This window comes from Eleutherodactylus coqui, chromosome 9, assembly GCF_035609145.1.
Source record: "Eleutherodactylus coqui strain aEleCoq1 chromosome 9, aEleCoq1.hap1, whole genome shotgun sequence".
Lineage (NCBI taxonomy): Eukaryota > Metazoa > Chordata > Amphibia > Anura > Eleutherodactylidae > Eleutherodactylus > Eleutherodactylus coqui.
The window spans coordinates 140,276,962-140,289,289 of record NC_089845.1 but is presented as its reverse complement, the minus strand read 5'-3'; the positions used below and the strand labels follow the sequence as shown (position 1 = coordinate 140,289,289).

Here is a 12,328-nt window from a genome sequence, read left to right as displayed (position 1 = left end):
TGATGACACAAAGCTAGGAGGGACAGCTAACACTAGGGAAGTAAGAGAGAGTATTCAAAAAGATCTAGACAAGCTTGCACAGTGGGCAGCGACTAACAGGATGGTATTTAACAGAGAGAAATGCAAAGTCCTACATCTGGGGAAGAAAAATGAAAAAAAAAAAAAGCACATACAGAATGGGAGGAATTGGGCTAAGCAGCAGCACATTCGAAAAAGACTTGGGTATACTAATAGATCATAGACTGAACATGAGTCAGCAATGTGATGCAGCAGCCAAAAAGGCAAACACAATTCTGGGATGTATTAAGAGAAGCATAGAGTCTAGATCACGTGAGGTAATTATCCCCCTCTACTCTTCCTTAGTCAGACCTCATCTGGAATACTGTGTCCAGTTCTGGGCACCCCACTTTAAAAAAAGTCAGACAAACTGGAGCAAGTTCAGAGAAGAGCTACCAGAATGGTCTGCAAATCATGTCCTATGAAGAACGGTTAAAGGATCTGGGAATGTTTAGCTTGCAAAACAGAAGGCTGAGAGGAGACTAAATAGCGGTCTACAAATATCTGAAGGGCTGTCACAGTGCAGAGGGATCAGCCTTATTCTCATCTGCACAAGGAAAGACTAGAAGCAATGGAATGAAACTGAAAAGGAGGAGACACAGATTAGATATTAGACAGTGAGGGTGATCAATGAGTGGAACAGGTTGCCATGGGAGGTGGTGAGTTCTCCTTCAATGGAAGTGTTCAAACAAAGGCTGGACAAATATCTGTCTGGGATGATTTAGTGATACTGCATTGAGCAGGGGGTTGGACCCGATGACCCTGGAGGACCCTTCCAACTCTACCATTCTATGATTCTAGGAAAAAGAATGAAACTTCTGGAAACTGCAGCACTTTATCCACTTTCTAAGGTCGGCTACACAAAAGGATTTGCACCGGGATGTAAGAGGACTTTTCCCTACACACTTGCAGAATCAAACTGACAGTTCTGCAAGAGGGAAAAAAAAAAAATCACAGCAAGTTCTATTTTCATGCGGTTCCCGCACAGACAGCTTCCATTAATGTCAATGGAAGCCGTCCAACCTGCAGCCCATCCGCAAATAACATTGCAAATAAGTTGCTGGTACCTGCTGCACCGTCTAGCGACGACGCGAAAAAAAGCATCATTTAAAAAAAATCTGTACTGCGCATGTCCGACATCAGTTCACCACAGCCCTCCGCAATACAGGTAAAGAAGAAAAGAATCAGGTACATGCGGATGCCGCACACGGGCAGAGCTGGGTTCAGCTGCGGCACCCGCATGTGGGATTCAAACTGGCCGCGTGCAGCCGGCCTAACAGAACTGAAAAACATGTTACAAATGTCACAAAATATGGAACCCAACAAAACCGCTTGTTAAAGGGGTTGTCCCGCGGCAGCAAGTGGGTCTATACACTTCTGTATGGCCATAATAATGCACTTTGTAATGTACATTGTGCATTAATTATGAGCCATACAGAAGTTATAAGAAGTTATTCACTTACCTGCTCCGTTGCTAGCGTCCTCGTTCCCATGGAGCCGTCTAATTTTCGGCGTCTAATGGCCAAATTAGACGCGCTTGCGCAGTCCGGATCTTCTTCTTTTCTCAATGGGGCCGCTCGTGAAGGATGCCGGCTCCGTGTAGCTCCGCCCCGTCACGTGCCGATTCCAGCCAATCAGGAGGCTGGAATCGGCAATGGACCGCACAGAAGCCCTGCGGTCCACCGAGGGAGAAGATCCCGGCGGCCATCTTCAGCAGGTAAGTAAGAAGTCACCGGAGCGCGGGGATTCAGGTAAACGCTGTGCGGATTTTTCTTTAGGTCCCTGCATCGGGGTTGTCTCGCGCCGAACCGGGGGGGGGGGGGGTTTGAAAAAAAAACAAAAACCCGTTTCGGCGCGGGACAACCCCTTTAAGGTCGCTTGCACACGGGCGAATTTGCAGCAAATACCGCCCATAGTACGCTATGGAAAAGTGATTCTTCCTGCACACGAGCGAAAACCAATTGTGGTTTCTGTTCGCGGAGGAAAAAAAAAAATCACACTATGCTCCATTTTTGCGGGGATTTTGCGCAGATGGCTTCCATTGGACATTGTGGAAAGGTCACAGATTCTGTGGCATCGCCAAGCGATGACGCGGGAAAAGTCGGAGTCTAAAACAAAAAAAAAAATCTGTACTGCGCATGTCTGACGGCGAGTCGAGCGGACAATCCGCAGTATAGAGAAGAGAGGAAGAAAGCCGGTACGTGCGGACGCCGCTGCTGCCAGGGCCGAACTGCGCTGCGGGATTCTGCATGAGGAGTCCCCGACCCACCCGTGTGCAGGCGGCCACAGAGCCATCTGAGAAATGTATGAAACTTGTGGCATGCCTTACAAGGTGTGTGTGTGAAGGCGGCCCGAGAGGAGGTCGTGGATAGGCAAGGCTAGAGCACAAACTATAAGGCTAATCAATGTGCTCTTACACTGAAACAATAGATTACATCAGATAACCTCAAGAACGTGGACGCTCCGACTAGAAACACCCGGCTAGAGGAACCGTCCGGCCACGTACCGTCAGTGTGTGCAGACCGCTCCACATCAGGATTCTCATTCTCCGTGGTTTGAGTATCATATCCATTCTCCTGCTCTGCTTCTTGGAGAGCGTTTTCTCCGTAGTTCGGATGGCGGTCCATTTCCCCTTCCTGCTCCCGAGGCAGCTGATCGGCCGGTTCCAGAATGTGCCTCATCTGCGGTAGCTCCAGCTCATGGTGGCTTAGAGGAGAGTGCTGCAGGTGGTGCTGCTGCTTGTGCCGCTCCTTCTCCATGTGTTTGGCTTCTTGGAGCTGAAATATGAAAGATCCACTTTTACACAAACTACCTTTATTGGAAAGAACACAGATTAAAAGACGTGTTGAAATATAAGCCCTGCCCCAAAAATAAGCCCTAGCTGCAGAAAAAAAAAAAAAGTATGCATCACCTTAGAAGCGCTGTCTGGGGCTGCTTGGCATCTTCTTCCCGGCCGGGGCAAAGTTTTTCATCTCTTATGGCCGGGGACTGAAAAATCCCCACCTCATGATTAGCTGATGCTTAGCCAATCAGAGCCAGCGCTCGATGAATGGCTGTGATTGATTCATTGAGTGCTGGCTGTGATTGGCTAAGCATCAGCCAATCAGAGGCACAGTTCCAGAAGGTAGGGATTTTTCAATCCCCAACCAGAAGAGATGAAGGAAAAGAATGCCGAGAAGAAGACACGCCGGAGATGACAGCACTTCTAAGGCGATGCATATTTTATTTACGTATTTATTTTCCCCTGCAGTTAGGGCTTAGGCTATGGTTTGGACAGTAGGATTTCCTACTGCCAAAGTTGCATCGCACCGCGCACAAAAAAAAAAAATAAAAAAAAAAATAAAAAAAAAAATCGCAATTTCGTGCGATGCAACAGAGAGGAAGGCTCCAGAGGAAAACATGGGCTACAAGACCTCACGAGTCACAGGCATACTGCCAGACTGGCAAGGTATTCGTGTCGGGATGTCGCAGGCTACAAAATATTGCATGTGTGAATTAACCCATAGGAAAGCATGGACTTCACCTACATGCGATTTGTAGGATTGTAGCAACGCAACAAAAACCGTGTGACTTTGCGTGTAAATGGGCCTTTGGCCTTGTGCACACAGGTCACAAAGAGGATAGCTCAAAATTCTTTTAAAAGATAGGGTGATTGACAGTTTTAGCTTGTTTTTACGGCGCACAAACTGTGGCAAACATGCCATGATAACTTCATCCTGAGGGTCAGTGTGATTATTACAATACCAAATTTATGGGGTTTTTTTTTTTTGTTTTTTTTTTTTTTGGGGGGGGGGGGGTAATATACTGCTTTTAAAAAATAGAAGACCTTTTAAAAAATGTATATATTTTTTCTTCCGCCATCCTCTAGCGGCAAAAACTTCCCATCGATATAGCTCTATGCGGTCTTGTGTTTTGTCTTGTTTCTATTGGTATCATGTGGGAGTCTCACAGTATATGGAACCAGCTCCCCCCCCCCCCACAGGACCCAATCCTGGAATCCGTACAGCATCGTGCAGGGAAGCAGACACGGCTTTAGCCCGCGCGGATCCAATGTCCGTTCCAAAACACAAGATTTCTTCCAGCACTCACATGGTAAACATTCAGCCTTTATTGTATCGTCTCTAAATGCATTTTTACAAGATAAAACAAGGAGACTCGCTGAGTGCGTAAGCAGCGCTCAGTTTTATCTTCCTGCTTCTGTAAAGATGCTTTTAAAGAAAGTGCAATAAAAGGTCGAGTTTTTACTATATTATATATGGATGCTGGAGGAAATTTTGTGCTTTGGAACCATTTTGGAGAACTTTTTGATCAGTTATTACATTTTTTCTTGGAGATGGGGGTGGCCAAAAAAAAGCACAGTTTCTAACATTGCGTATGTGTTTTTCCTGATGACATTCACCATTGGATCTATAATGTGTTACTTTATTAGATCAGACTTTAATAGATGTGGCAATACCAAATATAATCGTTTTATTATAAAGGCAGGAAAAGGATTTACAGATAACACAGTGATAACTCTTAGAACAGATAATGATGTGACCTGCAGTCCTATGTAACACCACAGATAACACAGTGATAACACGGAGGACAGATAATGATGTGACCTGCAGTCCTATGTAACAAGCACAGATAACACAGTGATAACACTGAGGACAGATAATGATGTGACCTGCAGTCCTATGTAACAGCACAGATAACACAGTGATAACACTGGGGACAGATAATGATGTGACCTGCAGTCCTATGTAACACCACAGATAACACAGTGATAACACTGGGGACAGATAATGATGTGACCTGCAGTCCTATGTAACACCACAGATAACACACAGCTCTACATTGGGCTGTTTATGGTATTAAAAACCATATTTATTCTCTATTAAATGTGGTTTGGTGTCCTTTTTTGGAATTTCTAGAACAAATTAATTGGATTTACATTGATTCCTATAGAAATAATTACCTCGAGTTTTATTGGTTTCACGCTTAGCTGATTGCTTTCAGACAGATTTATTAAAAGTAAAGGTTTGACTGTGTGTGCATCTATCTATCTATCATCTTTGGATCTATTAAATTATGGCTGAGGAAGAACCCTGAGAGGTTGGAAAGCTTGCTATAACATCATGTATTTTTGTTGGCCATTAAAATGTATCATATCTACAAGATTACTTGGTTTCTCTTGCTGGGAACAATCACAATTTACCCTGTGATCTCATTATGGTGGAAGTAGTGGGGGGCGCTGATTAGGACATTTGATCGGGCCATTAAATGGATAAGCCGTTGCAATCAGTGTGAACGATCAAAGACACCCTTCATATTACCCCTGTGCACTTAGGACGTAAAGGGCAATAGCTCGAGCGAGCACTGCCCTTAGCGAGTACCTGCCCGCTCAAGAGAAAAGGTTCGGCTACCGGCGGCGGGGGAGAGCGGGGAGGAACAGAGGGGAGATCTCTCTCCCTCTCTTCCCCCCTGCTCACTGCCGCAACTCACCTGTCACCCGCGCCAGCAGCCGAACCTTTTCTCTCGAGCGGGCAGGTACTCGCTAAGAGCAATGCTCGCTCATCTCTAGTTGCCACCTATCCTGTGGACAGGTGATAAATGTCTTTGGTGGGATAACACCTTTAAACATTAAAATAAAAATACCTCCTGTACTAAGAAGTGACGGTGTGAAGCCCCGCTCTCTTACTTGTCTAGATCAGCTTTTTCTGCCAAATGCCCTCTAGTCAAAGAAATTTCAAACAATTAGCCCGGAGCTCCGATTAGCATGAGCGTAAACAGACTTCACGCTAACATGAAAAGCAACTAGATATGATGGCAGTGAGGAGGTTTTTAGAACCACCAACCGACACCCACAACTCATCTCTTATAATATCCTCTATGATGGTAATACTGGTGACCGGTCCTTAGTAAAGGACATCGGTATAAGATAATGGTGCGGAGAAGGTGGGGGGGTGGTAATTCTTGGCACCCCGCCAATCAGCTGTTCGAAAGGGCAGAGGGGTGATCCTACTCCTGCTGCCCCTTCAATCAGCTGATCAGTGGAGGCGGAGAGTCAGACCCTCACCATACTGTCGGGACAGCCGCATATAGTGCCCTAGCCTCGACATATCAGAGAAGAGCTGTATGTAACCCCTTACCATACACCACACTTTCTTCGGGGTAAAATTAAAGATTCTCTGGCTTAAAAAACTGAATAATATTGGGCTAAAACAAATGTGTGGTCCTGCTACCCCCCAGATCTGCATACGTAGACAAATCATTAGAGAGACCAGAATAGTACAAATGCAAGAACTTTACCAAAACCAAGATATTTTGAACTACCGCTGCTCTCAGACCTGGGTCCCTTCGGCCAACTAGAGGAATTATTTTTGTGGGCCCATTCTCCATCTCTCCAGAACATGTCCGCAGGTCATCCATAATACAACCCAGTGGCAGAAGTGATTGGCTCCAAACGAATGTTTTTAGGCCTCATTTTTGTAGTCAGAGTTTGGGCCTACTGGAGTATCCTTCCCTACAACAGTGGGCCAGTCTTACCCCAAGTATCAGATGAGGCGATACTTGGGGTAACATGGTGATAAATGGAAAATTAAAATGGGTGGAACAAACCTGGAGCGTAAAAGGGGTCTAAACCAAAATGGTAATGGCCTTGGGCAGTAAAAAAGACAGAAGAATCAAGATGTACTAGGGGTACTGCCAACAGATACCCGATCCATTAGGTGGGCACAGTCAGAGACTGGTGTGTCAGGTGACAAAAAAAAGAAAACTGGTAAAAGGGCAAAACTTCCAAGGGCAAATAAACGAGTGGTGGTACTTCTCATGGTGGTGGTACTACTCATCCCAGCTAGAGGAAATTATTTTGTTGGCCTCTCTACCTAGTGGTTCTCCTGCCGTTCTAGGCTGCTGGAACCGCCAAACTTGAACTTCTACCTGATCTATCTGTCCCAGCTTTACACATGAAAAGGTTAAACTCGAAAACACATTTTATTGCTTGTTTCAAATTAATGAGAAGTTGTATTTTATCACCGGTCCCCTCGTAGTTGTCCTTTTATCAGTTTTTTTTGGTCATGTGACTCAGACATGGACAGTGCAGACACTCACCGCTTGGTTTTCCATACGTGCAAATATTACATTGAGCATCTGTGTTAGGGTGGCCTTGGCTGTGGTTTGATTGACAAGGTTTTTGCTGGCTAGGTAGATGTTGTAACAGGTCCTTACTGCTTGGAGTACAGTTCCTTCGTGAATCTCTATATGCTGTGATGTTACAGCTGTCAGCAGAGCCTTGGGGGAAAAAAAGAGAAAAAAACGTATTATGCAAAAGTATCGCAAGAAAGTGTCTCCAGTCCAACCAATCTGCTCCTTGGACTATGCCAAGAACAATGGGGAGAATGTATCATATTAAAAGGGCATTCTGGCCATTGCAGTGCTGTCCATGGTGCTGACCACAGGCTTCTACCGTGTTTCCCTGAAAGTAAGACAGTGTCTTACTTTCTTTTTATCCCCAAAAGCCCCACTATGTCTTACTTTCGGGGTATGTCTTATATTGGACCTATACCGCGAAAGCAATTGTGTCTATACACTTCTGTATGGCCATATTAATGCACTTTGTAATGTACATTGTGCATTAATTATGAGCCATACAGAAGTTATAAGAAGTTTTTCACTTACCTGTTCCGTTGCTAGCGTCCTCGTTTCCATGGAGCCGACGCAGTCCGGGTCTTCTGCTTTCTTCAATGGAGCCGCTCGTGCTGGATGCCGACTCCGTGTAGCTCCGCCCCGTCACGTGCCGATTCCAGCCAATCAGGAGGCTGGAATCGGCAATGGACCGAGAGAGAAGATCCCGGCGGCCATCTTCAGCAGGTGAGTATGAAGACGCCGGACCGCCGGGATTCGGGTAAGTGACAAGTGCAGGGGACGGCGCGGTGACGTATGGAGAGGGGGGCGGCGTGGAAGTGGGCAGGAGGCGGCGCGCAGCTACGGTAGATGAGAGGGAGGCGGCAATACCCCCGTGTTTCCCCGAAAGTAAGACATATGTCTTACTTTCGGGGTACGGCTTATATTAGCCGACCCCCCTGAAACCCCCGATACGTCTTACAATCGGGGGTGTCTTACTATCGGGGAAACACAGTAAGACAGCACTCTGCCTGCAGCATGGACATGTGAACGGGTTGCTCCGTGGAGGACGGATCAGCTCATTCACCGCAGAATTCCTGCATGTCAGCAGCGTGGCTTACACATTTTGTAAAAGAGTCAGCCAAGTAAGAAAGTTGAGCCGTGCTCCTTGGCATTGGGGATGTCTGTGTACCCCACATTGTATTTATGCACGCTATTACAGTACTACTGCGCTCACATGGGGAACGCGGTCTCAGTTTTCCACAGCTGCAATTTATTGGCAGCTGCCAATCTCAGATGAAGGACATAATTTTATATGCATTTTCCCTGTAATCATCGTATTGCAGACGTGGTGTAACTTTTTGAAAGGAATTGCCACCCAGACCATTGATGGCCATGTAGTGGTCTACGACTGGAGCTCAACAATTCTTTATTTCTGCCTTTACTTTATGAAATCCACAGCATTATTAAGCAGAGAAGTGAAGTTTGTTTCTGTCCGTCTCTACGAAACAGGCGAATATTTGTGGCTTGTCCAACATAATGCGAATGAAAACGCTTACATCAGATTTTGGGGAGTTTAATGAAGTTTTATGCAAATGGAGCTGGGTCAGGAACCTACTTCAAGCACCCCAGATATTTCACAGTTCCATGTTTTTTTCTATTACCATGCTTCCCCAAAAATAAAACCTACCCTGAAAAGAAGCCCAAACATGATTTTTCAGGGAGGTCTGAAATATAAGCCCTACCCCAAAATAAGCCCTAGTTACAGTTCATAAAAAGGTCAATAGGAATGCATTAGGTGCGTAAAAAGGGGCCTTAAAAATGCAATTGCTGCATTTTTACAATGCTTTTCACGCAGGGCAGCCGAGTCACTTAGCCAGCAGGCTCAGTGCAGGCCCATTCCCGCTGCTCTCCAGAGCCACTGTGCGGTTCCTGCAGTCCTCGGCTGCCCGCACAAGATCACTTCCTGGCTACGGGATTAATAAATCCCACCTCCACGAAGCGATAGTTGTGATTGGTTCTTCAAGTGCTGCACTGATAGGTGTTAATCCTGCCGCGTCCCAATCAATTAAGGAAGACCATATTTGAATCCAGTGGGCTGTCCTGCACCTCATAGGTGACACTGGCACTGGCACCCCAGGCTCCCCCAGCGTTCAAAGCCGCATTGCATGCTACTGATAAATAGGAGGTATTGGTTAATATTTTGGCCAAAATATACAAGCTCAAACCCAGCGTCAAGGGTCCTCGAGTTTCTACACTAACACTAATTAAATCGTAGAAAAGGTGATTTATAGAAGAAAAAAATTACAAATCGCAAAAAGTGGCCATAAACTTACCGATATGCTGATATAAGAGGGCAGGTAATAACACCCCATATCCCTCAACATGCAGACAGCCTAACTGCCAAACAGAGGAGCCGCCACACATGTGCTCTCTGCTCCTCCGTCTGGCTGTCTGCATGTTGAGGGATATGTGGTATCTTTACCTGTCTTTGGAGCAAATATTAATACAAGGCCCTGTCTGATTTTCAGGGAAACGCACTACGAGCGTCTGTATGAAATGACAGCATATCAGCGCTGCAAAACCCACAACTGATTATGTCTGTAGAACAAAGAAACACATATACCTATTAAATATGCATTACTACACTTCATTCCAGAAATCCCAGGAGAAGCACACAATGGGTTTTTCTTTTTTTTCTCTTTTTACAAAAATCTTTTTTGGGGAAGGCGGCCTCAGTGAACTTCACCCCGAGCTGAGAGGCCATAACATTTACCCCGGGTACAATACCTTTATGATCTGTAACTGGACATCCTCGTCCGTCTGCGGTCCTTGGAAGCAGCCACATATAGTTTCGATAATTCTGTCAATCAACTTCTTGCCGGGCGTTGTGCTGTCAGGGGCATTGCCAGTCAAGTGTCCATAGGCAATAAGTTTCTAAGCAGGAAAAACATGGTCTATGTGACATAATATACTGGATAGACAGGGAATATATTGCAGCTTTTATTATACTCTGCCACCTGATACACGTAGGAAAATACACAATTTATAAAGCAATTCAAGTACAATAATACAATCCTGCTAACTATTGGCGCAAACCCAGAATATAAATGGGGGCCTTAACCCTAATGGGGGGGGCTTAGAGAAAGCAAAAAGAAGCGAGGTGCTGCCAACCTGATGTACGCGCCACTAAATGCGCTTGCTCGAAACAAATGTATCAAGTGACAAAACACTGGTGACAACAATTTAGAAGCAGGTGAAGGTAAAATCCAGCAGTAACACGCATTTGAGGGTCCTTCACTCCTCTACCTGGATGGACCACACTAGTGCTCCCCCACCTATTGGTGCTCCTGCCGCAGTCAGTGTAGTCACACTTAATTCTGGATTTGTTCTGTACCAGTATAACTGAGAAGAGGGTTAAATCCCGATACACGTCTAACTGCTGGCTTTTATATAAATTAAAGAGAAGTGGGATTTTCTCTCCACCCGCTTAAAAATGGTTTTCGGAACGTTCTGCCGTATTACCAGTTTTGGTCACTTCATACGTTTACTTTGTAGTTCTATCAGCTTCTGGAAAGCAAGGAGACGATGAAAGTGGTCGCCCCCAGGAAAGATATTGTTAATAGATAAATCTGGCCCATAATTCTAAAACATTTTTACAGTTACCCTTATAATTCCCCAGATATTCCAGGACTAAATGTTAGAATAGCGCCACCTGTTGTTTCTAGTGAAGCGCCTCTCTGTGTCCGGTCCACCTCAGTAAAGGTTCCAAGTTGGTCGTTCATGGTCTTCTCTGCAGTAATGCTCTCTCCATTTACTTAGGCCAGTCTCACATGACCGGATTCGAATAGCAGAATCCACGATAGTCAACCGTGTGGAAAATCCACATTACAAAGATAGAACATTTGCTCAATGAGCGGAGAGCGAACGTGATTTCTGCGAGCGGAAATAAAATCGCAGCATGTTCTATTTTTCTACGGATTCCACACGGACGGCTTCTATTAAAGTCAATGGAAGCCGTCCGATCTGCAGCGGATGTACCATTAACACGGCAGCTAGGCCATGGGGTACCCGCGTCACCGCCCAGCGACGGCAGGAGAAATACAGACATTTAAGAAAGAAAAATCTCTACTGAGGATGACCACGGACGCTTGCCATCAGTCATGCACAGTAAAGATAATTCAGGTCTGCTGGGCTGTCGGCTGTGGTCAGGACCAGATTCCGCCATGGGCTCCCACATACAGAATCCGATCCGTCCGTGTTAGACTGGCCTTACTCAGCATCTTTTCGGACATCAGGAGCAGCCGCTCACCACATCAGGAAACCCTCCACATATCCAGCGGAGGAGAGAGAGAGAGGCAAGACTGAGCATGTGTGACCACCCTGGAACACACTAGAAACAGTAGGTGGCGCTATTCTAACATCAGTCCTGGAATATCTGGGGATAGAAACATTCTTTTAAGAAGTGTAAAAGAAAGAAAAACAATGTTTATAATTATGGGCTGGATTTACACTGGGGCAGATTTATTATTGAGAAAATAGTTTTCTGGAGCAAATGTCACCCAAAAATTGCCTAATATACTTTGCACCACATTTGTGCTGCATTTTAAGTCACTTTCGGACACTTTTTTTCAACACATCCAACATAGGAGCCTGGTTCAATGAATAGGGCGTGGCCTAAATATGCCAAATTGCATCAACATTTTAGCACAATTTTTGGCGTAAAATTTCCATCTAATAGAAGATATAAGGTTAGACTAGGCAGTCTAAAAATGTGGCAGATTTATCATTCAGCAGAGTCCAGTGTGATAAATCTGGTGCACTTATAGACTATCTAGTCTAAGTTTGCAGTATTAGTAAATCTACCCAAATTGTTTGGTGGAACCACCCCTTTAACATAGCTGCCATAACTAACCCATCAGACGTTCCCATCCGATTTTATGGTAGGGGAGGGTGCAGTAATAGGATTGAGTCTGAATACACGCAGTCCATCTTGCCTTGGTTGCGGGTAATTCATGGAGGATTTCAGAAGGGTTCCCCCTGTGTTTCTTCAGTAAGGGTAGGGATGAAATAACATGCAAAGGGGGTGAAAGGACGTTCCAAAGCATGGTGTGAAAAAGCTGCAAGTGCATTCTGACCAATGTTATCTCAGTGGTCTATTGCA

At 45.3% G+C, this 12,328-nt stretch overlaps 1 protein-coding gene across 3 annotated transcripts in view; it reads right to left on the bottom strand.

Annotated features, from left to right (window-relative positions):
• The window catches only part of ARFGEF1 (ADP ribosylation factor guanine nucleotide exchange factor 1), a 168,136-nt gene that overhangs the window by 86,140 nt on the left and 69,668 nt on the right, over nucleotides 1–12,328 (bottom strand). For all 3 annotated transcript variants that reach the window (XR_010786634.1, XM_066578563.1, XM_066578564.1), the window contains exons 4-6: nucleotides 9,955–10,101; nucleotides 7,153–7,332; nucleotides 2,564–2,834 (exon numbers count right to left, since the gene is read on the bottom strand). Coding sequence is in view for 2 of the 3 variants with exons in the window: in XM_066578563.1 (XP_066434660.1) it covers nucleotides 2,564–2,834; nucleotides 7,153–7,332; nucleotides 9,955–10,101 (598 nt within the window). In the remaining variant the exon portion in view is untranslated. The remainder of the gene's footprint in view (nucleotides 1–2,563; nucleotides 2,835–7,152; nucleotides 7,333–9,954; nucleotides 10,102–12,328) is intronic.